Source organism: Acanthaster planci, linkage group LG01, assembly GCF_054643075.1.
Source record: "Acanthaster planci isolate LZ-2023a linkage group LG01, COTS_SCS, whole genome shotgun sequence".
Lineage (NCBI taxonomy): Eukaryota > Metazoa > Echinodermata > Asteroidea > Valvatida > Acanthasteridae > Acanthaster > Acanthaster planci.
This window is the reverse complement of record NC_141777.1, coordinates 17,467,206-17,494,507: the sequence shown is the minus strand read 5'-3', so window position 1 is coordinate 17,494,507 and position 27,302 is coordinate 17,467,206. Positions and strand designations below refer to the sequence as shown.

The 27,302-nt window shown below is 44.0% G+C and overlaps 2 protein-coding genes across 3 annotated transcripts in view; one reads left to right on the top strand and one right to left on the bottom strand.

Moving 5' to 3' along the window:
- The first annotated feature begins 205 nt into the window (after positions 1-205).
- LOC110978178 (uncharacterized) lies at positions 206-1,204 on the top strand. Its single transcript, XM_022232960.2, has one exon. The coding sequence runs from the start codon at positions 206-208 to the stop codon at positions 1,202-1,204; it is 999 nt and encodes a 332-aa protein (XP_022088652.2).
- Positions 1,205-8,885: 7,681 nt separating this feature from the next.
- Positions 8,886-27,302, bottom strand: part of tmed10 (transmembrane p24 trafficking protein 10) — a 41,734-nt gene continuing 23,317 nt past the window's right edge. For both annotated transcript variants that reach the window (XM_022232925.2, XM_022232924.2), the window contains exons 2-5: positions 21,662-21,782; positions 13,008-13,078; positions 12,525-12,651; positions 8,886-11,397 (exon numbers count right to left, since the gene is read on the bottom strand). In XM_022232925.2, coding sequence (XP_022088617.1) covers positions 11,276-11,397; positions 12,525-12,651; positions 13,008-13,078; positions 21,662-21,782 — 441 coding nt within the window. In that variant the 3' untranslated portion in view covers positions 8,886-11,275. The remainder of the gene's footprint in view (positions 11,398-12,524; positions 12,652-13,007; positions 13,079-21,661; positions 21,783-27,302) is intronic.

The following is a 27,302-nucleotide window of genomic DNA, read 5'->3' as shown; positions in this document are numbered from 1 at the left end:
CTATTAGAGGGGAATGCAGCAGGCAGCCGAGGAGTGGTGACAGAAGTGCCACCTATGTGGGTCCTAGAAGACCCCGCCGCGTCCATCCAGGGAGGGCCCACCTGCAGCAGTGTCTCCGGCGCATTGCCATAGATCTCACTGGAAGGCTGCCACGGACGAGGTCAGGGAACTCGGCAATCGTGGTGGTCGCCGACTATTTTACCAAATGGGTCAAGGCTTTCCAATCCCGGACCTGACAGCAGAGACGGTGACCCAGACACTGGTGGAGCAGGTCATCACCCATTTCGGCACACCGTTGGAGATCCACACTGACCAGGGACGGGAGTTCGAGGCTGGCTTTTTCCAGGGGGTCCGCCAGCTCCTTGGCATCCAGAAGACGCGGACAATGCCATTCCATCCCCAGTCAGATGGAATGGTGGAATGCTTCAACCGGACAGTTAAGACCATACTGAGCATGTTCGTGGATGAGAACCAGAAAAACTGGGATAAACACCTTCCTTATGTCACGATGGCGTACCGTTCCTCCCAGCACGACAGCACCCTGAACATGCTCATGCTTGGCCGTGAAGTGGGGCTTCCATTGGACGTGGTGGTGGGCTCACCGGAAGGACAGCCGGAGGCCCTGGAGGTCCATGAGTATGTGGACGGACTAAGGATGAGGATCGAGCGTTCCCATGAGTTCGCCCGGCGCCATCTCCAGCGCATTCAACGGTATCAGAAGTGGCAATATGATCGGAGGGCTCAGGGAGCTGGCTTCGAGCCCAAGCAGGCCGCCTGGCTCTACAATCCAGCCAAGAAGGTGGGCCGAGCGCCGAAGCTGCAGCGCTACTGGAAAGGGCCATTCGCGGTACTGGACTGCATTGACGTCACCTACATGATCCAGAAGTCAACCCGAGCCAAACCCCCTATCGTGCATTACTGGTTGAAGACCTACCTCGGCGTAGTCGACCTGGGATGGTGGAGACGTGCAAGCGCGTGGTATCCAGCAATCGAGGAGAACGGGGAGCTGCGGCCAACCGGGCCCACCCCGTGCTCTACCTCACAATCGACAGAGCCCACGCCCAAAGCATCCAAGAAGGTCGGGAAGCCGTGGCCACTCGGGTCCGCCCCCGGCCTGCCTCACAGTTGGCGGAGGAGGCACCAAAAGCACCTGGGGAGATCAGGGAGCCGCGGCCCTTTGGTCCTGGTCCCCCTCGCAGACTGAGGAGGCGATGCAGGACCCCGCCGGGGAGCCACCGATTCCAGCGAGTCGGACGGTGAGGGGGACAGAACCCCCCTCGACTGCGGAGAAGTTGACAGTACGGGCGCGGTGGGCAAGCAGAACCAATCCACGATACCAGATCCCACTCCCCTGACTCGAAGGGGTGGTCCGACCAAGCCGGAACTTGTTATCCCTAACCACTGATACCCCATTTTCTCTTCCAAAAAGGAATGACTCTGTGACATGTCCCTACCGTCAGCGGGGGTTCACCCAGCAGAGAAGCTTGAGGCGCCACTTGAGTACGGCTTGCTGCTTCTGCAGCCCACCCTTCCCTTCCAGTGCGAGAAGGGTTGCGTGGTCAGCTTCTACAGGGAGGACATCCGTAGCCGGTACTACCACTTCTGCAAGGGGGTCGCAGTCAATACCATCCAGGTGGAGGATGCGGACGTGCTGGACGTCCATGCTAGCGACACTGAGCTGGACGGGGACCCCAAGCTTCCGGGACGCTCCCCCTCGCCACCACACCTTGTCCCTGAGGGAGACCTTCAGACACCTCACCCCCAACCGGAGCCGCTCCAGAGGAGCCCCTCGCCAAGGAGAGGCAGGGGCGACGGTGCCACCGAGAGCGGTTGGGGGGCCGTGACCACGTGGCTCCGCCTCCCAGCCAGGCCTGCCATGAACCGTTGGCCGGGTGCTCTTCCCGGCGGTGCCCGAAGGAAGCCGGAGTGCAGACCGACCCCCGGTGTCCTCCGACGTTCCCATTCCACGGCGTAGTGGGAACTGTTGGCGTCTGCCTCCGGGTACCACAGTGACGCTGCCGGACGGGGCAATGGATGTGCTTGGGCGACACGGCGACCCTACACCCATGCGACACTACCGGGGAGGTTGGGATGGGCATGCCCGCCCCACTTTGCGAGCACCTGCATAGCAAGTGGAGACTGGAGCAGACGCCGATAAGGGTTGACGACCTTGGACACTGCCTGACAAGAACCAAGATCACCAACACGTATGAAGTGCCGGGACGCGTGCTCACCACCTACGATGGGAAGCAGTAAAGCCAATTCTTTGTCGATCCTTCCGAGGCCGACCAGCCGTCTTTGGGAGGGTTCCTGCCACCCAGGGCCCCCCCCACCGCCACGCTATCCCCAGTACGTCCCGGCTGGGTTCTGGGAGGCCCTTTTCCGGTAGACAGAGTTCCAGCGCTAGCAACCGCCCTGTGCCCAGCCCCACCAGGAAGGTTCCGGAGCCGCCTGACCACAGGGACCGCCTTGCCAGTAGGGGAACATCGAGACTTCAGCTTCCCACCATCGCTTTCACCCTTTGTTTTCCCAGTAGTGGTTTCCCCTTGTTGTTCTAAACTCATTGTTCTAAACCATTGCTTGTTTGACTGTGTTGCCGAAATAAACAGGTTTTGCCCTCGTAAACAGACGTTCTTAGCCCAGTGTGCTTTCTTGCCTCTGTGTGGAACCCGTAGACCGTCGGGGTGCTACAATAGATTGGGGCATTCCCTGGAAAAGAAAGAACAAAGGATTAATTACATGTAACACTGCTTCTTGGAATAAATTCCTCCCCCATATGGAGTGGTTCGGGTCTCCTAGTGATACTTACCCATTGTGCCTATTACCAGTTCGCTGAAAAGACTTGATGCATACTGTCCCTTGACCCTCCACAATGTACAGCGGCGCTGTTGCCAGTGCGTCCTTCTTTTTGAAGCGATGAAAACCACCGAAGCTGAAGTGGAGCAGGACGGGTGGGAGCGGCTGGGCAGGGGTAAGTATTACTAGGAGACCCAACTTACTCCACATGGGGGAGGAGTCTCCTGCATTCACATACCCCTGTCCATATGAAGAGTGGCACCAAACCCCAGAGGTGGGTCTGCGACGGGAGCGTAGTTACTAAAAAGAAAATGAGGCGGGTGTCGCAAGAGCAAGCGCTCATCAGGAGAACCTCCTAAAGTCGCCCAGCCCGGAAGAGTGCTGGACATTGTCCGGAACGCCTAGCACAGGGTCGCCCTGCCATGGGCTGTTTCGCTTTGCAGAACATCTTTCAGGTAGCACTCAGTAAGGGTGGATCGAGGGAGATTTCCAGCAAGCCGCCTGGCAACCAGGACGCAGAGATGGGCCGAAAGTCGCGGGTCCTTACTTGAGATCAAGTCGTCTATCATAGTGTTCCGGCCAGTTTCGGTTAGCAGAGATAATGGCAGAGACCGTCCATCGGGCAATAGTGTCTTTGATGCCTGATGAAATGGGTTTCATAGTGGTGACAAAGAGCTGGGAATTAGATTCTCGGCGATGCTTGGTCCTGGCAGAATACCACTTAAAACTCTGAACAGGACACCCTCTCGTGTTAGAGTTATCTCCAAAAGAGAGGCTATGACAGGAACGAATATGTTGGGGGGGGGGCAGAAGGTAGGCGTCTGGTTTTCCATCATGAACCGGATAATTGGGGTGAGACGAACCTCGTGTGGCTCCCAGCGGATGCGACCGTCGGCAATCCACAGGGTATGTAGCTCGCTACATCGTTTCGATGTAACGACAGCAAGAAGTTATGCCAGTTTGATGCTGAGATGGAGGTCAGACGCATTAGACAGTGGTTTGAAGGGGGACCAGCAAGAACGGTCCTAGGATAAAACAAGGCGTTTGAGGTGGGGACGCTTGACAATCATTCCTCAAAGGGGATGGTGGATGGCAGCGTTGTCAGAGACAGCTGGTCCAATGCTGAAGTCAGAGTGAATATCTGCGAAGGTCGACCAGTACTTGCGGATGGTGGCAATTTGAAGACCCGAGTGGAACAGATATATGAGGAAGTCTGCGATGGAACTCACGGGAGCTTAAGTTGGAGAAACATCGTGGTCATCGCCTTACGAGTACAGTGAAATTTTGGTGTGACAATCAGGCTGTCAACAGACAAACGTCTAAATGTCACTTAATGATGAGTTTGGTGTGCCGCCTCGTGGTGACATGTCTCACATATAATATCCAGTTTCGATCTCAGCATGTTCCAGGCCTGGATAATGGCACTGCTGATGCTCTTTAACGTTTTCAGATTACCAGATTTCGTCATCTCGCACGAGATTGCAGACCGCGATATGACCCCCCTGCCCGACAACCTGTGGAGTGTCTTCAGTTAGAGGTCCAGAGTCTTTTGCATGACGCGGTGACCCCCGCACGAACTTGTCCTATCAGAGGGCGTGGCATCTTTTTCAATGGTTTAGTCAAACCCATGGTTTCGACGCCGCGCACTCCCCCTCCCTGCTTCAGATAGTTCGATTTATTGCATTTTGTCGGTATCTGGGTATGCACCCACAACGATTACCTCTTACGTCTCGGGGGTTTCCTCTAATTTGCAGTTAATGAGTTATCCTGATTTAACTAAGCATTTTCTGGTCAAACGTTTACTGGAGAAATGTCGTAGGTGTAGTAGTCGTCGCGACCGACGGCGCCCTATCACTTATGACATTTTATGTCGTATGGTCCGAGCCTTGCAGGCCGTTTGCTCGAGTAACTTCGAGGATCGGCTTTTCCGAGTGGCTGTCTTACTTGCGTTTTTTGGGTTCCTTCGCATTGGGGAATTTACTGCCCAGTCCCACCAATCTTCTAGCCCGTTGTGTCGGTCTGATGTTACCGTCAAAAGATCCCCTTTTAAGGGTCGAACTTATCCTACGTCACTCGAAAACAGATCAATATGGCCATGGTTATGTAGTTTCCATCCCAGCAGCCCATAGCCGGCACAAATGATGTGCCCCTGTCCGGGCGACTTTGTCCTATATTTTCTGTTCCACATCCCCCATGGCCCGTTTTTGTCACATTTCGATGGGCGTCCTGTCACGCATTACCAGTTTGTGGCGGCACTCCGTCGTGCCCTTGAGCTTACAGGGCTTTACGACGCCAGATTTACCTCTGATTCTTTTCGCATTGACACAGCTATGTCTGCGGCTATGGCAGGTGTGTCTGAGGATGATGTTAAAATTTTGGGGCGTTGGAAGTCTGGGGCTTACTGACGTTACATCCGGATTCCTCCAACTATTTTCCATTGAACGCTACATCTTGTAATAGCTTAAGTACTTTGCTCGTGTTTTGCTCCGATTTTCTTTTCAAATTTTCTTGAGAGAATTGGCCCCTGCCAAACCAACTGTGTTGGTCATTGGGGACGGCTCTGTGTGCTGGTGTGCTCGGGTGGCGGAGTCACCGCCCTGGGCAGAGCGTCTTAATCGGCTGGCCTATATCCACTGGATGGGACGGCGAAGACTCCAGATGTTCCAGTTCTCCGATTTCCTGTTGGAAGCGTGGTCGGCAGTTCCGATCTTACGTGACGTCATCATCCTACAGTTTGGCGCCAACGACATGGGGCTTGTACACAAACATTTACAGAGTATTTTAGCTCGGCGGTGCATCAATTTGACCAGAGAAGCACTGCTGCATGCTGTCATTTTTTATTCCGAGTTACTACCCCGCCAAACTTACCCTCACGCCTTAAAGCAGAGTTCCCTCGAGCGTACACGACGTTCGCTGAACGCGTACGTTCATTCATTATTTCGAAACGCTCATGGGGGTGTTGTTTGGCACCCCCAGATCCAGTGGTTGTCCGCGGCGTAATATCATGCGGACGAATTCCATTTGACTGATGATAGTTGTTCGTTAATTCTCGACAACTTCTACCAAGCCCTGGCGCCATATTGTTTGCCTGTGGCATCTCCCCTTAATACCACCACCTGAGGTCTATTTGGCGGCGGTCATGTTGCCGACTTCATTCACCAACAAGCCCGTTTGGCGTGAATTTCATTCAGGGACCGCAAACTGACCTTGGTTTTAAGGCACTGTATTCTTATTTACGACACTTATGGGAATGTGCAAAAAGGACAGGCCTGACCCCTTCCTTTGTCGGGGGAGTCACTAGATTATTAAGGGCCAAATTAAGAAAAGCCATTTTGTACTCACTAATTTCTGTCGTTTAACACCAATAGCTGTATTGTTGAAAATGCTCATTAGTTGCCCATTATTCCAGCAACCCAGTGTAAGTCCAAGCCAATTGCTGTCCGATCCCAGCGTTTGATGGCTGGCCCAAAGTTATTGTATGCTGTTGTAAATCCTTGCTAATTTGTTCATGAAAGTTGGTTAATTTTGTATTCTGCCAGATGTAATTGCTGTTTGAATTTGCACATCGAAGGCTTTGTACCGCGCAGGTACATTCAAAAATTAATTTACCGCTCAATGTGATTTGGGCGGAAACAAATGCTGATGTGATAATTGCTTTTCATACATTTTTGCTGATAGCTCTATGTATTTGCTGATATGAGTTGCTGTTCCGCGTCACCAGGCTCGGGCGGGAAGAATCGCTGACAATTGCTGTTTGCCATAGTACCGGTACTTTTGCTGATATGTGTTGCTGTTCCGCGTCACCAGGCTCGGGCGGGAACAATCTCTGTAATTTTTGCTGAATAGATACACTTTGCCTGAAACGCAATGTAAGATATACTAGCAGTTCCGCCTCACCAGCTTTGGGCGGGAACTATTTTCATATATTGCTGGGTAGCTATACTTTGATTGTGCGCAATGTAATTTTTTGCAGTTCCGCGTCACCAGCTTCGGGCAGGAACAACCTGAACTGTGTCAAGTTCAATAAACGGCTGCTCAGGCCAGTCGAAACAAATGTTAGAAACGAAACAAACAGTTAGAATGCGAGTGTCCACCTGTCCCTGAGTTCAGTTCTCTGGTCCTGTGCATGCGGAGATAATTGAGTTTTTGCAATCATCACATTCTTTGCAATATTTACATTTGCTACAATCTTTGCATTTTTCGCAATATTTACAACAATCTTCGCAATTTCTACATCTTCTGCAACAGTAACATTTACTGATATTATAAGAATCAAAACGATAGATGCAATCGCTAGAATCTGTCACGTTTGTGGAATGAGTCACACGTTTTCACAAAAGTTACATTTGTATGGGCTAGTTTCTATATTCATGCGACTATATATACATAATTATATTTCTTTCATTTTTTACTTTATATAGTAAATTTGTTCAAGTAGTGTGAAAAACAGCATCAGTTATTATAATGAATAACTGAGGTTTAAAATTTTTATTTTCTTAATCATCTTCAACGCCAACGTCATATTCAATTATTACCTCAATTTTATATTTAACCAGAATCAAGCTTAGACGCAAAATTAGGCGGTGGCTCGTCGTCTATTTTGAGCCTCATCTTTTTGTGCTTGCCGTCCACTAATACCACGTGATCCATACCGTTCAACTCTTGAGCAATTTACACAGTAGGTGCAATTATTACAACCATTACATTCTATACAATTGCCGCAATCATAGCAACTGTAGCAACTGTCCAAATTACTTGAATGTTGGGAGTCATATGAACTTAAACAAGTTGCGCAATTTATGCATTCTCCACACTCGTCGCAAGTATAGCACTGAGTGCATTTTCTGCAGTCGTTAGATTTGTAACAGTCGTGACATTCTCTACAATCGATGCATTCAAATAAAACTTGAATTTAAACAACGAAAGCAACCATACGAATCTACCGAGTAAAATGAGTTTGTTTTGAAAAATTGACAATTTAAATTTGTATTATTTATCATGTTTTAATATTTGTATTGTTTCTATTTATTTTTCATCTTTTATTGTCAGTAAAAGTTGAAAATTCATTTATTTTCCCTCGAGGCGTTTCCAGGGAAGAGCTACGAGTGGTCTTAGCAGAAAATAGTAGTTGGCCCAATACACGTCGTTTCATAACTAAGTTGGTGCCAAGCTGGGTTTTGGAGGTCAAATGCCAAATGGCAAGTCCTTGGTTTAGTAGAAGCCTTGTGGTGGAATTATGGGCTATTTGGTAGTTAGAGAAAGCCCTTTTTGGGGTTTGGTGGGCCGAAAGTCAAATGGCAAGCCCTTTTTTTGGGTTTGGAGGCCTGGAGGCCAAATGGCAAGCCCTTTTGGGGTTTGGGGGTCAAAGGTCAAATGGCAAGCCTTTTGGGGGGTTTGGGGGCTGGGGACCAAATGGCAAGCCCTTTTTTTTCGTTTGGGGGTCGGGGACCAAATGGCAAGCCCTTTTTGGGTTTGCGGCTTTGGGGTCCAAACGGCAAGCCCTTTTGGGGTCGGGAGGCTTGGGGTCGAATGGGAAGCCCTTTTGGGGTTTAGGGGTCCAAATAGAAGGCCCCTTTTGGGGTTTGGGGCCAAATGGGAAGCCTTTTTTGGGTTTGGGGTCCAAAAGCCAAATTTTATGTCATTTTTGGGGGGCGGGAAGGGCAGCAGAAAACCAGATCTGGTCCACAACACACCGTTTTATAACTACTCGTTTAAAATTCGTTTTCCAGCCCTCCCCAGTGACTTTCCCTGCAATAATCACTGTAAAATCCACATACAGTTCCGACGAGTGTTTCTGGGGTGCTTTCAGTTTCATTCTTCCAACAATTACAGGTACATGTAGAGTACACGTGATTGGGCAGCCCTATGAGCACGCCGCGCGAGGCTCACTGTATAAAATCCAGTAAGTAGTGAATCAAAATCTTTTTGGAGAGCCTCAAAATTTTAGTGACAAAATTTAGGTAACAATCAGCATTGGGCACCGTGAAGAGGGGTATCGTGAGTGACATGATGTGATTGATGGAACCTCCCTGTAATTTGTAGACTTATTTGATTTAAACTAAAGAATATACACCACACACACACACATGTAGAGACAAAACAAGAAAAGCAAAAAACCTTAACTCCATTATATTTGCTTACGGTTACACATTTACTATGCACAGTATAATGCAGTTTCTGTTACCAACAGAAATACACTGCACAAGAAGCATCATCTGAGCAGAAATGTTTATTCCGAATTCTTTCAAATTCATATCATACAAACTCCTACCCAAACATTTCTTCCTGTTACTTGTGGGGGTTTGCATTAAAGGATTAATATTTTCGTGCAAACACTTTTGAGGAGAACCTGTCCAAAAACAAAGGTCATTATAATATTAATATTCTTTTTTGGCTTCATCAATGTTGCATAACTTGAATATTAAGATATTAATTTAGGATTTGTGCCCTGCCTGACGTGTATTTTAACACTGTATACTCAGTATATACCCCCAAGGGCTTGTGAAGAAACAACAGGCGTACTTGGATGGGACTCGAACCCATAACCTCCTGCTTACTTGTGCAGACGTCTCAAACACTCGACCACCGAGATTGCCTGCCTGATTCAGCAAAAATCCAAAATTAATATACATCTCCCCGGCGCAAATCCATCCTTGAAATGATGTTAAGACATGTTTTCTGTTGCCATATTAATGAGGGCCATCTCCCTTTCCAGATGTGACAAAGAATAATTATGGTAACAATTTGCATCCAAATAATTTTTTTGTTCAAATGAAACACATAAAAGTTATAATGCACTTTGGGGCTACTATGATACCAGTACAAGACAAAATTGATGTGAGGTGGGTCAGGCCAAAATCTAGTATCTCTCGGTGTACGTAGCAGTGGATGAACATCACATTACAGTCATTTGCGAAAGTTTAGATCCACCCATAGAAAATGCATTGCCCTGAAGAAATACCAAACTTAAACCAATCACAAATGGCAAGTTATATTTATTTCCAATGTGTAACCTTAGTATCTTGATTAAAAAGCTATTTGACTCCATTTCTATAATTTGAAATGTTATCAGTCTAATATTTAGTGTGCCCTCCTTTATTTCGGATTACATGTAGTTACATGTAAGTAATCATTCAATGAGACAATGTAATGCAAGCCCAGTGTCAGAAATACCAACAGAATTCTAGGTGGTCCTTTGCAAATGGCTATATCGTCTGCTTAAACTTTGATCACTTTATTACCAGCTGATGTACTGTTTTCTTAATTCACAAAGACCAAAACTCTATCACTATTCTCAATAGTAAATCATGTACATAAGGAAAGTAAGTTCCTTCAGAACCATTTGTGTGTGTAATTCCTGTTTATCTTTTGATATGCATGATGAAACTACTGCAGTTTCAATAAACTGATTCAAAAATACATAGCTGCATGTGCCAGTAAATGCTTGATTTTCACAGGCAATTTGTATTTGTTAACATTTTAGGAACCAGTTTGAAAGCAAGTAGAAGAATTTTAAACAGGAACTGTGCACCACATTAGAATGATGTAACTAACTTGAATTTAAGAGCTTTCCTTGTCTTTACTCATAAACACAGAAATTCAACTCCCAAACAGCAACGAAAATGCATGTGCATGTACAGTAAATTCCAGCCCCAACATTCAGATTTGTGAAAGGCAGTATATTACAAGGAGACCTTCATTCAGAGACTACACAGTCAGATAAAAATCAGGCAGTTGGTACATGTATACATGTAAATCCAAACAAACCAACTGTATAATACCGCAAAATGACAGTATAAGAGCAAATACATAACAGACTGGTAGGTAACCACTTAATCTGAGTACTTAAATAAAAAGAACTATGTATAATGACGTCTGTCACTCTACTGCATGGTAAATGAGTATACTTTAAGTCTTGCGTATTTGTTAAGCCATCCTTTAATGTATCATTTAACCCTAAGTCCACTGATACTAGGATGCAACCTAATAAGCAAAGCACAAAGTCCCCTAACTGCCTCAATGAAAAACTGTATAGAACCCAAATCCTCCAAATTCTCTGTTATTTCTTGCAAATTTTCCACGGAGGGGTAAACACTGCCTTAATACTTCAAATGGCATTGAGGCAGTGTGGATGTTTTCAAGTACATGTATGTTCTGGGCGAGTGTTTACCCTTGGCTGAGAGTAAACAACACTGGGTTTTATCCCACATCTTTACACAATATATCCTTCGAAATCAGCCATCATGTATTTTTGCTACACAGCCTCAATTCTTCAAAATTCCCCACTTATGTAAGGAGGAATTGGAGGTTTTTGGAAGGCTAGGGGTAAAACGTTTCAACATTCAAACGAAAAAGCAAAGAGCTTACTAACGAGAAAGGCTTCAAAGCAACAATGCAGACAAATGGTAAAGAAAAATTTAGATTGCTCACCTAACTCAAAAATACATCAATCAAAAAACTTCAAAACATACTAAAACAATTACTCAATGAGCTTCTTTGATTTGAAGTAACGCCTGAGATAGAAGACTTGCCATGTTGCCAGACTAAGCAGGCAAACCATAGAAAAGATGCTGAAATACAGAACTCTTGAATTGGTGGATTCTGTTGAATAAAATGCACAAATTAAAGTGATTCTTGGTTGGTTATATGCAGCATGCATTAATTGCAACTCACTCTGAGTAAGTGGTCAAAATGTTACAAACACTGCTACATGTAACTGCCATTCATGAATACCTCCAACAGTGTCCCTATTCAACAATGTGCAATATGACCATGCATTCACGTTTGATAATACCCCCTGAGAAAATGATACGTGTAATGCCTGCTGCATAAATCACATGCTGGAACCTGGATATGAGAGAGTTTCATAGATTTTGATTGGTCAAGAGTCTATGTGCACACTGCTTGCCATGTGCGTGCCAAGTCCATATAAGGAGATTCTTTTGGACAACTTGCACAAGGAATATACATGTACTATGACATGGACAGCGATGTTTGGGAAAATGAAAGGAAAATTCTGAAACAAAAATGCTGGAAATCCTCGAGATATTGTTCTTTTGACTCTGAGTAAAAAGGTACTTATGGAGACCGAACGTTGATAATGCCCTGGCCTGTGGCTTGGGCATTGGTTGTGTCCATTCTCTTGAGCCAGTCTTAAACGTACGATTAAGACCAGCCAAGCACAATTTATCCCTTATTAGTATGGAAGAAATGAGACCTGGCAAAAATATTTGATATACCCAAATTTCAGAACAGAGTACAGACTTCCCCATTCACTTGTGCACGCAGTTTTTCCTTGTGTGTTGCCTGTCATGTACATGTACAGTACAGTACAGTACAGCACATGCTACATTGTAAACTGTGCTGGTGCCATGCAAGCCACGCTGCTCATGAACGAAATGCATAGGCATAACTGGTTCCCTACTCTGGCTATCTGAAGTAAAAACAAGCTGTCTAGGAACCAATGAAGTCAGCTCCTCATAGACTCAACTTCAGCATACACGTATGTGTATTTTAAAGGATAATGTGCCCCACTGTACACGTATGTGTAAATCAAATCGTTGTTTCAAGCACAAGCCCTGTGCATGTTGCATCGCACAAAGAGTGACTTATTGTTGAAAGTGCACAGCATTTGGTCAATATTGTGTTGCAAAACATGATGTGACACAGGGGAGATCAAACACTGCATATATGTTGATGTGAGTTCTAAAAAATTAATTTACTCTTACCATTTGTATCTCTCATCTCTTCCTCCCTGGCTTTCATATAGGCAAAGTCATTGACTATGGCTTCTGACAGATCTTCCAGGCGCCGAAGCTCAACTTCCATCGGTTTCAAAGCTTCAGATTTAGCAATCTGCATAAATTGCACGTGTAACAAGAGCAAAATGAGCAATACCTGTAAGAAATTTGTAATGCAAGAAAATGAAACATTCCTTTCAGAGAAATGGTAATGCACAAACTTGCAAGTACCAAGAATTACGGTAAATGCAAATTCACAATGATCTTTGTGGAAAATCACAGTCATTGTGGTATCATCATGTGCATGCACACAATGGATATTACGAAAGATTGCTCACAAGCTCAAGATGTTTATTAACATGTACACCTTCAATGAGTTCACATTTATTAATGAAACACACTCCCCATTTTACTGGGTACGTTGTTGTATTGAAAAACAAATTTTACTTTGATCAATGTACATGCACTTACATCTTCATAGCTCTTAGCTTCAACACCACGTTTCACATTGAGATACACTTCACGATCGGCTCCTCTCATTCCTGAACGTACAGTTAATGGAAAGGAAAAAGTATACAAACAAATGCAAATGAAAATGTAATAAAGTTTTTTGAACAACCTTACCTCAAAAAACAGGTTAATCACTTTCTTTTTTTTTTGTTAAGAACTTTGTACATGGAATGTCAATTGGCAGTTTTGGCAAAGTACTGTAGGATTTGGGGCTGTTCCTCCTGAAAAGAAACCTTCATTATACTTAAGAGGCTTTGGATAATTACATTGTAAGCAGAAGAATCTAAAAGAATAATTAATGTTGCAACCCTGAATATGAAACATAAATCTTTTCATTAAACCTACATGTACCAGACTAGTAGTCCTGAATCCTCAAATTTCAAAATAATTTCCCCACATCTCCATAAGTAAGGGTTGAAAATTTGTGCCTTTTTGTTGTTTTTTTGCTATCCTTTTATCCTCTCATCTGTTTTATCGCAAGTGTTTTTCATTAGCTTGTTTTTAGGCTTCTATAAAGAAACTACAGTCTCATGGAAAGACATCTGTACAACTGGTGAGATTTACAACACACTGCACCACAATGTTGGCACTGAGGGCCATTTGCAAATTTACAGTGGACAAAAGTATTTGTTGCCTTTTCATGATTTTTCATTTGAACACGTCAGAAAACACATTGGGAAACTTTTGGTAGATTGGGGCATTCCCTGCAAAAGAAAGAACAAACGATTAATTACATGTAACACTGCTTCCTGGAATAAACTCCTCCCCCACATGGGGTGGGTCAGGTCTCCTAGTGATACTTACCCCATGTGCCTATTACATTTCGCTGAAAAGACTTGATTATGCATACTGTCCCTTGACCCTCCACAATGCACAGCGGTCCCACTGCCATGTTCGTCCTTCTTTTTAAAGCGGTGAAAAGCACTGGAACTGAAGTGGGGAAGGACGGGTGGGAGTGGCTGGGCAGGGGTAAGTATCACTTGGAGACCCAACCCAATCCATGTGCTGGAGGAGTCTCCTGCATTCATATACAAGAGTGGCACCAAACCCCAGAGGTGGGTCGGCGACGGGAGTGTAGTCACTAAAAGGAAAATAACGCAGGTGTCACGAAAGCAAGCACTCATCAGGAGAACCTCCTAAGTCAAAGTATCCACTGCTCGGCCCGGAACAGTGTTGGACATTGTCCGGAACGCCGAGCACAGGGTCACTCTGCCATGGGCTGTTTCGCTCTGCAGAACATCTTTCAGGTAGCACTCAGTGAGGGTGAAGGGAGATTTTCAGCAGCCGCCTGGCAGATTTCACCTACAGGGACTCCTCTGAAGTACGACCAGGATGCAGAGGTGGGCCAAACATCATGAGCCATGACTTGAGATCAGGTCGTCTCATCATGTTGTGCCGGCCAGTCTTGGTTAGCAAAGATAATGGCTGAGACGCTCCATCGGGCAATAGTGTCCTTTGATGCTGGGTGACAGGGCTTCGTCGTGGTGACAAAGAGCAGGGATTTAGATTCTTGGTGATGCTTGGTCCTGGCAGGATACCATTTAAGAGTCTGAGCCGAATACCATTTTCTTTTGAGAGTCATCTCCCAAAAGAGATGTCAGGAACGAATATGTTGGGGGGCCAGAAGGTAGGTGTCTAGTTGGGATGAGACGAACCTCGTGTGGCTCCCAGTGGATGTGACCATTGGCAATCGACAGGGTATGAAGCTGGCTAAATCATCTCAATGTAACGACAGCAAAGAGGAACACCAGTTTGATGCTGAGATGGAGGTCAGACACATCAGACAGCGGTTCGAAGGGGGGCCAGCAAGAACGCAGAGGAAGCTTCCAAGGTCCCAGGATAAAACAAGGCGTTTGACAAAGGGACGCTCGACAAACATTCCTTGAAGGAAATGGTGGATGGCAGCGTTGTCACAGACAGCCAATCCATTGCTGAAGCCCAGGTGAATAGTCGCAAAGGCCGACCAATAGTTGCAGATGGTGGCACTCTGAAGACCCGAGTGGAACAGATACATGAGGAAGTCTGCGACGGAACTCAAAGGAGCTTAAGTTGGATAAACATTGTGGTCATTGCACCATCTAGTAAAATGTAGGTGGCTGATGTAAATCTTGGGAGTGGACCGCCGTCGACCCCAGGCCAAAAGAGATGCATCTGTAGAAGAACCTGACGCCCTGACAGATCATTGGACAACGTCCAGCGAGTCAAGTGAAGACTCTCCAGCGGTGGGTGGAGGATCCCTGACTTGGGCCAACGGAGGATGCCCTCTCTGACCGGAAGGACCAGCAGCCATCATACCAGGAGTCTCTTCAGTCTTTGAAACCACAGTTGGCGAGGCTAGAATGGGGCGACAAGGAGAATCTGAAATAGCTCCATTCTATCTTGGAAAGGATCCCCAGGATGAGGCAGACTGGAGGGAGGGTGCACGCCAGAGGGCCCAACCGGTCGATCTGTAGGGTGGCTGTTGCCCATGCCCACGGGTGAAGCAACCTGGAGCAGAACATGGTCGAATTGGAGAGAAGAGGACAAATTGAGGATGCTCATCTCTGCAAAAGTCTGGCTGGCAACATTCCGATGAAGGAACCTGGAGCAGAACATGGTCGAATTGGAGAGAAGTGGTCAAATTGAGGATGCTCATCTCTGCAAAAATCTGGCTGACAACATTCAGATGAAGGAACCTTGGAGCAGAACATGGTCGAATTGGAGAGAAGTGGTCAAATTGAGGATGTTCTTCTCTGCAAAAGTCTGGCTGACAACATTCCGATGAAGGAACCTGGAGCAGAACATTGTCGAATTGGAGAGAAGTGGTCAAATTGAGGATGCTCATCTCTGCAAAAATCTGGCTCACAACATTTGGATGAAGACTCCATTCTGTCCGTCAGACAGTGCTCGAGAGAGTGCGTCTGCTGTGCTGTTGCTGGTTTTTGCTATGCGGACAGCTTGAAGGCAGATCCCCTGATCGATCGTCCACATAAAGAGATGCCACTAGGGCACAGGAGTTGAGCAGGGTGAATACCACACTGACAATTGATGTACACCACATGTCGTTGAGGTGTCACTCTGGACTTGAGCAGAACAACCTACTAAGGGGGCGTACCAGCAAGGCCTTACTTCCTGGGGGAAGCCCGCTGGAATCTACGAATTTTTTTAACAAAAGAGCACTTGACAAAGATGACTGTACGCTGCAAGAAAGGTGTATGTTAATCTGCAAATATGAATACTCTTTTATTCATGAGAGGGGCCATGCATGTGAGTGTGAACGTACATGTACACACTGTGATAGAGTCTTCTTTATTTGTCAGAAATTTTATTTTACAAATCAGTGTTTAATTTTGTGTTGTGTGATTCCAAACTGTTGGAAGGCTAATGGGGTGTTCGGTTTAATTCATTCACCCAATAGGCATCGTTTATTGTTTTCTGTATTTGAATTTTTAATGTATAAACATTTGTGACATTAAAAAGTTGTTTGATATAGTAGTGATTACTTTCTGTGCAAATGAATATTGAATATTTTATTCATGAAAAAAATCATATGGGAAACTGAATAGGTGCTTATGAATGATTATGAAGATAAACAAAGAAGTTAACTGGAGCAGGATTTGAACCTGCAGTCTCTGGAATACCATACCAGTTCTCTACCAACTGAGCTACCAAGCCCTATGTTGGTGGCTCTTCCCATTTGTCAATACAGTCGACTCCCATTATTACGCGTCGTTAAAACCAAAGTGCAATTTTTCACACTCATTTTGCACAAGTTTATGGCCACGTACATGTCTGTTGTAATCATGTACAGGTACACCGATACCACATGCCAAACACATACAAGACAATGTTATGTGTCTCTTATTGATGCTGAATTTTTATCTAATGTTGATGAATAAATTGATATAAAGTACATTTAGAAGTCAAATATTTGACAACCTGGATCAGAAGAAACCGAGAATAGCCGAGTGAGAAGAAACATTCAAGTCCGTGCCGGTGAGTTGGCTTTCGTCATGAATTGGCTAAAGCAGTCAAAAGAGGGCGCCACTATTACCAGTATGTCTGGGGGTTTGTTGAGATGTAGATGAGATTATTTTTCTAGTTGAATTTTTCTTTTATACATGCAAATAATAGCTTCAGATAATGTTGATGATTTTTGGAGGGCATATTTTCCTGCACCTGTTTTAAGGGGGATATATTTAACATTAGATTTACATTTAATGAAATAGGACAAGAGAGGGCGCAATGTCATTGATTAAAGATCGGTGAGATGAAACAACATTATGTTGAAGTTCTTACAAAGGTTCATTGATAAGGCATTGACAGACTGGAAAAACGTACATGTATGATGCCCGAATGGGGACAAAAATTTTGTCGTTGACAGCTGCAGATAATACAGTTTAGAAAAAAGTCGCTGTAAATGGGTTGAGAACAATACTTTTGCTCGAATGGGGTCGGCACAAATCGTCGTTGCAGGCGGAGTCTCGCAATATCTGTGCACATAATAACCAAACATTTCTTGATAGCAATGAACACAACTTGTTCGGGACTGGGAGAATATGCTCGTTGCATCCAGGTTATCGTTATGATCAAGCTCGTGATAATGGGAGTCGACTATATCTCTGTTCAGGGGCGCTAGCCAGAAGCCATTAAACCTGAAACACCATGTAGCCAGGGATCACACCCCAATTACGCTCGATACAACCTGGGCAGTGGTGAACAGGGATCATTCAAAGACAATATGGCTTCTTGAACATAAATCATGAAACAAATCACATAGGGAAACTGACTAGGTGATTATGAATGATTAGAAGATGAACAAAGAAGTTGACTGGAGCGGGCTTTGAATCTTTATGAATCTTTAAAATCATTTCATTAGCATTCATGTGATCTACTCACATGCTCAATATGGGCACAATTTTGTGCCAAAGGTTTTGTACACGGGAAGTTATTTTACTTCATATTGCATTCGCGTGAAGTACAACTCAAAATTTACGTAAAGGTAAAATAATGGACCATAGTACAGGTTCCTTTAATACAGGCTCACACCGATAATGATGCCATAAAGCATTTGCTGCTATAAAAATTGCCAGATGGAGATCCTCATACGGGGGATTCGGGTCAGGAGCAGTCAGCGGGGGAGTGGAGACTGACTTGAGGTGGCTAACTATCCGGTTCGTAACGTTAGTGACTTCATCACCAAGGAAGATGTGTCACAATTTACAGGCTCCCATTGGACGATCGCTGAAGTTGTGTGTTAACTTCCGGTTCCATGGTTCCAGTAAACAACGTCAATACACGTAACTCTGTGAGCAGTTCATGTGCAGTGGGCGTGGTTTAAACTGAAGTGAAGTCACACTTACGAACCAGATAGTGGACAGCATCTCTGGGGGAGCGGACTGCTCAAAATAAATGAAGAAATACATGTATCTTGCTTAGGTGTAGAGCAACATTTTTTAAATTGAACCCCGCAGAAGACGATTAGTGTTTACACTTCTTATGTGCAGGTGATCTGGCTGTAGAACCTGAAGGAAGAACCTGAAACCCTGCGGCATCAGCAGCATGTCCAGAATGCAGGGTGTGATTGAAGTGGGCTGTGCCACCGGGGACCTGTGATAGAAGCAACCTGGTCGGATAGCCCCAGCTGGTAGCCAGAAGCCATGGCGGTGAATGGCGTTCGAAAACCATGGCGATGGTTCTGTAATCTGAAGCGGTCTGTAGCAGTCGTTGAATAGCCCGCATAGTTCGGTGCCACCTCTGAATGGGCTGCCCCCGGGAACAATGGGGTGTCAGTCTGAGGCATTGTAACGTCCAAGTCACATCTGAGTGAACCGCTTTGGAATTCATCTGATGGCTGTACTTCATGGCATGTGGTGGTCATTGTAGCTGGCCCGGGAGACGGGGCGCCATCCCAGTGTGTAGCCTGGTGAACCATATCGATGAATAGACGTCTTCCTCAATAGACACTGGTAGTACGGAGACTGCCAAAGGACTTCAGAGCACGGGACCTGGGGGTGGGGGGGTGGGAGGGTTGAAAGTTAGCCGCCCAGACCCGGTAGCGGGAGAGTAGGCTTAATCTCCTCAAGTACAGCGCCACTCTGCACTGATGTTGACTGCGAGGTGATATGAAGGTGACGGGGATCTGAGCATTAGCCCAACGCTTGAAAAGTGGCATAGCTAACCTTAACTGAGCAGGGACTAGTCCTGTCAGCGCAATGCGAGGCTGTGCGCTGTGCTGTAGACTCACCCGTGGTAGAACCTGCTGTGGAGCCTGTTGCCCACTCAGAGGGGGTAGACTGGCCCGATTTCTGACCGGAAGAAGCACGGCGAGCAGAAGCCGGTAAGGGGCCTGGCAGAGGGCGGGCTGTTGCCCTGCGAGCCCCGCTAGACCATCAGTACACAAGGTCGCTCAGGGATGTGGTAGGTTACGACACTCGGCATCTGCCGCATAAAGAAAGAGGAACAGCTTGCTATGTTCTGGTCAACAATGATCAAGAGGCGTGTTGTGGCACGGCACGCTCAACCCGATCCGTAGATTATGCAGAGTGGACGCCAGTTATCAAGGGCAGTGTTGCAGTACAGCACACTCAACCCTATCAGTAGGTATACGGAGTGGCCGTCAGAGATCAAGGGTATCGTTGCAGCAGAGCACGCTCAACATGATCTGTAGATATGTGGAGTGGGCGTCGAAGTCCAAAGGTAGTATCCCGGCACAGTACGCTCCGCCCGGTCAGTAGGTGTATGGATCAGTCATCAGTGATCAAAGGTAGTGTTGTGGCATAGCATGTTCAACCCCAGCCTATTCACTCCACTGGGTCTCTCTCCATCACGGCCGTTAATCTCGGATAATGGAAAACTGCACCACAAAGGAGCAGGGCAACCTGCCAAACCCCACTCCACTGCCAGATCCATACAGCGTTGGGCCATTATTATTCAAACGCACGAGTCACATCAAACTCTCACAAGTTTTTCCGTGTGTTCCTGTAAAACCCTGACGAGGAGGTAGTGTGTGATCCTGTTCCGAGAACAGTGTTCTTGAGTCGCGTTCCTGCGGTTCGAGTTCGAAAACAATAAGCATGTGTCAAGAACAGGCCGCCCAAACTCGACCTTGGGTATATTTGCAATCGAACGGAATGGAAAATTTAGCCTGATTTCTCTTTCGTTCTGCTAGTAATTCTCGGTCGAAGTTGAGGACTGCTCATGCATTATGCTGGACAATTGTGTGTACAAACCCTATGCTGTGCAACGATGCCATCTATGGTTCAATATAGGACAGTTTGTTGAAAATTGAAACCCCAGGCAGGTGTAACCATAATTCTGCAATAGCGTCCTCATAGCCTGATATAGGACAGTCCGAAAACTGTGTGCAATCTGTGTACAAAGTCTATGGGAAAAACTAATTATTCAAAAATCAATAATAAAAAAACTAATTAAGTTATCACTGTGAATTTCTTCTAAGACCATCCTTGGATGATTGTCCCAAGGTCTGCCAAGTTTGAAGTCGATCAGATTTAGTAAACTGCCAAAGTCGACTGATGGAAAGAATTAAGTTGGGAAAAAAAATTAAAAATCAGAAAAGCATGGGCTGTTCCGGCTGTTGCCAAAACAGCTAAAAAGCAGAACAAACGAAAAAGCCAAAAACAAGATATGAAAATAAGCACTCTTACCAATAGATAAGAAATCACTCTATTTGTAAACAGCGATCAACTCAATTCACAAATGCGCAAGGTTACGGAACTTGAAATTCTGAAAATGCCATAAAGACACACGTCAGTAAACAGGCGCTGAGAAAAGAAGGATGAACACGGCTGTGGAATCACAGTGCATTTTGGAGGGTCAAGGGGCAGAATGCATAATCAAGTCTTTTGGGCAGGGGTATGTGAACACAGGAGACTTATAAATTTTCTTCCCTGACAACTAAACATCAGGGCATGACATAAGTTCCCAGTAAGTACCTTGCGAATAGAATTTGTTGGAAGTTTCCCACAATGCATTGCATACCAATTTGTGTCCCCAAAACTCCACCTCATCATACAAAGCCTATTACCCGACACACAGTCACACACGCATCCAAAGACAAAACAAACCCCCAATGACCCTTCCGCTTTACAAAAGCACAGGGACATGAAAATGAACAAATTTGAATGTTCATATGATAAGTATTTCTCAAGTTATAGTACTGACAAGATTTCCACTTGGTTAAGCGGTGAGTTGCGATCTTGACCTTTGACTTTCCACCCCAAATGCAATAAGCTCCTTAATATTTAGTAAGGGTAGTCCACAAACCAAATTTGAACTCCTGTTATTGCACTGACAAAATTTCTTTTGTGACCTTCATTGGAAAGTGTGGTCGTTTACATAATACTACAGAGGCATGTGCGTCATGACTATTTTACACAAAAAATGTTGATAACAGATTGATAATGGATGATACCTGAACATGTACACGTAAGTATGATGATGGAAATAAAATGTTTCAATCTTACATGTACATGTAAGCATAAGCACATGGTGAGGGGCAGGGATAATAAAGGTGGTTGAAACAAAAGGTATTTTACTTACACATGTCTGTAAACACATGTCTGTAGGTCAGCACAAACACACAAAAATATCAAGACCCCATTCTTATCACTTACCAGCAGGCAGCTTTGTTGAGAAACAAATCTCAAAGGTATCATAGTCATCCGAGGTGAAAGCAAACTTGCCTTCTGAGGCATCATCCTTTGTATACAGAATGTGGCCTTTACTATCACTGACCTACAAAGATAAAAGTAGAAGAGCGAAATGAGCTTTTTCTAATGAGAACGTGGCTGCACAGGACTAGCAAACTTGACTCAGATGGCATTTTGGCCTTTAAAAAAAGGCAAGCACCAAGGCAAATGAGAGCATTTGATGTCCATTCATGGACAAAAACGAAAGATTAACATAAAGTTGCAGTATCTCATACAGAAAAAATGCATGATGTACATGTAATTTAATGTTGCAAAATCAATGACTGTCCTACATGTACATACATGTACCAGGATGTATGATGGAAGAGTATGCTGCTCAAGGGAGCAGGGACATGTAAACATGTCAATATGGACTAACCTTGTGGCAGCTTTGTCAAAAAGCAGATTTTACACACAGTGTATACATCAGTTGTAAAGGCAAATTGCCCAAACTGTGCATCCTCTTTCTGGTACAAGATATGACTTTTATCATCTTTGACCTGTTAATGTCACAGTGATACATGTACATTACAATATATGTCCTCAAACAACGAATATTCATAGACAGGATCCAGCCTGAAACATACTGTACATGTCCAGATGTTCAATGTACAAGTACATGTACATGTACCTGTAATGTACAGTGTACTGTACATGTACATGTACTGTACATACACAGGGCTAGCAAACTTGACTCAGATGCCATTTTGGCCTTTAAAAAAGGCAAGCACCTATGCAAATGAGAGCATCTGATGTCCATTCGTGGACAAAAATGTACTGTACATACACGCACACAGGCAGAGAAAGGTTTCAACAGATCTTTTTTTATCAACAAAATTCAAAATACTGAATCAAAATAGGGTTGGAAAATTAATTTTTCATGGTAACACACACACATGTACATGCTATGTGGCTTTTGCACTGAATTTGTTAAATCTCTGCAGAGATCAGTAAAAATGAGGGACACTCCTCAGAAGAAACAAGTACACATACCAGAACATGTACATGTATGAATGGATTATTTTAGAAGCCAACTTTGGAGGTTGGGCTAATCAAAGGCCTACACGTAGTTAATACACTTACACCTGTATGTACATTTTTGAACAGCAAAACTGTTCTCAACCTGCTCCAGCACTTGAGTTCAAACTTTTTTGATTTTTGTACCAAAGTTACAGGTGTGCTATAATGACCATCTATGATGTATAAAAAAGAGACTTTCTATTTAATTTTTCCCCATGTATGGCCAGCTGAGTATGCATACATATGGGGTACATCTCCCATGCATACATATGCATATATTATATGGCTTTATGTTTCTTGATGTACATGTACACGATACAAAACAAAGTGAGACAATACTCTATTTCAGCATTTTTCAAACATTTTTCCATTGTCAAAACTTCCAAAACAACAAAACAAAATTTGAGCCAGCCAGCAAACTTCATGTTTCCCTCATGTGCCACCTGGCGATTTGGAATGCTGGCTGGCCTGATTACATACACATGTACATGTATTAGCAGTACTTGAAAAAATAGGGGAAAAAAGTTCCATTTCCAGATGTGCATGTACCGGTAACTTGACACCCTGTGCAAAACCCCATGAGACTGGACAGAAAAATTCCTTTAAAGTAAACGTGTATATTCTAAGTAAACTCTTTAATATTTTCCCAGCTAAAGTTGCAACTTTAGAACATTTTATCACTTTCCAGCGGGTGATATACATGTACCACACTAGGGAGAAACTAGTGATGTCCGTATATGTATGGAATTCTTTACCCAAACACAAATGAAGATATCAAAGTCTTGGACAGTCTGCCTATACTGTGCAGTAAAAACAAGTTTGTTGAAACTTCAAATATAAACTGAACCAAGAAATCTGAGCATGTATTAAGAGAATGTCTACACAAACACTTTTGCCTTTGCTTTTGAAATTTTCAAGCATTTTCCATAAATCTCTGTTCTTCACCATTTTTAACAAACAACTTAAGTTGTGTTCATACTTGTGAAAAGTACTAGTTATGACTCACGCCACTCACCGGTACATGTACTCCTGAAAATGCACTAGTAATTACTTGCACTTATGGAAACTAGCAGGAAATATTTTACTTTATAACACCTCACATGCAGATTCTGTTTCTTGATTGGCCGAAAGTGTGTCATGTGACGCTTGCTAGTTTTACTATTTTTATACCACCGCTTCAAAAAGACTATACCATGCAGCCTCATTCTGAAAAAGATACCCGTAGCAACCAAAGAACTATGGGCCTCGAGCTTGACCAAGAGAGAGCGCACTTCTCCTAGATACAGTTACTCTGCTTGTGGTACTCACTACGTTTCGCTGGTTAACGAAGGCGTTTCATCACTGATTTACTGCATGGTATACCAGGTAATGCAAAGAGACTGTTCCTGAAGGTTTTTTGCACGCAAGAGCTTCTGGTAACAGTGAGGCAGAAACTAGACTCTTGAATATTGAATTTGGGAGGAGCTAAAAACTTTTGACGATTGAATCAATGAGACAGAACGTATATAATCATGGCATGAGAAATATATTGCGGATTTTGTAAAATAAAATATGAAAACAACAAAGCAGAGGAACTGCGGAAGGGAAAGTCGCTATCCGAATTTAAACACGTTTTCAATGTCACAGAATTTGTGCAAGAGGGGAAAGCACAATAAAAGGCAGAGTGATACCACAGCACAGGATTTCAAACTGTCCTTATGAGGTTGTGTTGTCGGCAAGTCTTATCAGAGGCTGAAAGAAGCAGACGTGCATGCTTTCAGACTGGGTTTAATTTTATTTTGAGAAAAGGCAAGGTAAAAAATCCCAGGAATTAATTATTAAATATAACCTATCAATCAAAACTGTTGACAGATTAACACAACTTTTATTGTGTTACTTTTTGCTCTGTACATTTCCAAATGTTCCATATCTCAACTGTAACGAACATGGGCAAATTGGCTTTAAAAATTCACATGCTTACTACATGTATACACAAACTCAAGTAACAATATACATGTATGTCACAGGAGTTGAAGTATGCATTCTGTTTGTGTGGTCTCCCAAACAATTGGTCACTGTAAATGTGCCATTCAATCCTACTTTCATCCAGACATCAATTTCTAAGGTACAGAATTTCTACTTGGAATTTTTTTCTCCCTGAATTGTTGACAGGGGGTTCTCCTTAAGAGACAGTATCAATGTCAAGTACTTTTCAAGGTCTTTGTTAAATCTGCAGAAAATACACATATGTAAGCGATAATGCATTCATTTATTAGAATTGTAATGCTTCTCTTACTTTCTTCTTTTACACAACTTTCTGAACTGAAAAATACATATGGATAATGCAGAAATTAAAGGTGCATTTTTGATGTAATAACTGAGAATTTTAAACAGAAACAAATCTCCACTGAAAATAATGTTTGACAATGCTGATTAAAAAACTCATTGCATAAGAAACCACAGCAGGCAATTCTCTAGACTCATACCCCTTGTTTTTGTTGGAAGCAGTAAGAGGAGGAGAAACACACTCAGCTGCACCCCTGTCAGGTCATGGATGTTGTCTTTATATGTGCCATCCCACCTATGAAATCCACATGTGCACTTGATTTTTCCCGGCACGGTATCTGGTTCCACGCACTGGTCTTTTGTCTCTGTGTGTCCAATGCAGGGTTCTTTGTAGAAAGATGTCTAGGTACTAGCCTTGGTGCCAGTCATTAAACATACATGTAACATGTCTTATATTTGCTTATTTCCTTACTGTAGTAACTTCCTGTGTTCAGGGTGGGTTCGTTACGCTTCTTCTCATCCTCAAAATTGCAAGCACACATTCTGTTGGATTTACCTAGTTTCCATGGGGAGCTGTCATGCCTGTACATGTATTTCATAGAATAAAAACCAAATTAAGGGATAATTTTAGAAAGCATGTGAGAAATGACCAAATGCCTAATGTCAACTGAGTTTTTTAGTTGGATTGAAAATGTCAACAACTTGACAATTAAAGGTTGATCGACCGATCACGCAAAAATCGTACAATCATAAGTAGTGGCATCCATCAGAATTCAGAAACTGTCCCTACTGAAACTTACACGTATGTCCTAACGTCACTGCTGACCCGTCTTCACAAATCAAAACAAGGCTTTACAGTGCTTCAGTCAAATGCCTCAAGTCATACATCAAATGAAAGAGTATTTTAAGCTCTACAAAATGATGACATCATCATTCCAAACCCGGTTGAGTTTCACGAGATATTAAGTTTAGAAGAGACTATGTCACATGACAACAAAGATGGCCGCACAGTTTCTGACGCAGTGTAAATGGCTCTGATCTTACATTATTTTCATCACACTTTACACCCAAAACTCGACACAAAGACATAATAAATGGTACTGACAAAATTTTGGTTCTTTTACAACACAACTGCTTTTTAAAATATAGAATTTGATGCACAAAAAGGGCAGAAATCATTGATTAAAAACAAACACTTTTACACGCTTCCAGATATAAACTGTAGAGGTGCCATTTCGTTGGACTCCCTACCTAGGCCAACTGCACCTCCAAAACTTTGGGTCCGACGTTAGGACGGACTTCGGACCGCACAGTTCTGGGGGTAGGCTAGGCCTATGGAACTCTTACCGCTTAAATAATAATACTAAACAAAGCCTAGGCTGCTACTAACCTGCGATGACCCAACCTTCCGGACACGGTAACCCATAGTTTCAAAGGGAAACAGGTTTTGTGAGAACACCCATGAATGGTGCATTTTTGCATCGTTTGCCATGAACATGACGATGAGTCAGCCATTCTCTCACCTTCTACAAAGCTAAATGAAAGACCTTGGCTAGAAAGCCTAGAGCCTGAGAATGCACGCACGGACACTAACATTTTTGAAGAGTTCAAACTTAGTACACGTACTGTAAGCATGAAGGCAAGGCGGGTATGCGTGCTAATATCACAGTGCATTGCGTCAGTCAAGCATGCATGCACCAAACAAGATGGCAATCGATTGAGTACTGTGGACCACCTGGCTCTGTTCAACTGTTGAGGGGATACTTCTAGTCGAGGCGGATATCCATAGCAACTAAAGCCTAGGCATCTTGTGTATTTCGGCTCATAGTGAACAGCATCGGTTAATGAATGTATTCAAACGTGGTTGTTCCGCTTAGGAATTCTTAAATTGAATCAATGAATGTAAATCCCAGTTTGGTGTTTCATTATTGATTTTAGTTTAAGTTTTTTAGAATCTGTGGGGAGGTGTTATAAACAAATACTGACTGCTTTATCTCGCAGTACAGTAAAAATACCACCACTAAAACGCTTGGAACACAAAAATCTTGATAAACAACAACCCAGTTGTGGTCAGAACTACAGTACATGTACTGTATATCAAAACATACATGTACTGTACATGTAGCACAACCCTTAAATTTAAGACTGTAATCAGGAAAACTTCACATTGCATACAGGAATAAAGTGAGGATTTTCTGCGTAAGATGTTCTTAGCGCTGTATGGTGACTCAAATGTTCATGTAAGTTTTTTCCAGTTTTCACTGAGTTTGCTGATATAAAT

What these genes read in the sequence shown, in the direction of transcription:
- LOC110978178 (XM_022232960.2), top strand. Translation starts at nt 206, where the DNA reads ATGGGTCAAGGCTTTCCAATCCCGGACCTGACAGCAGAGACGGTGACC.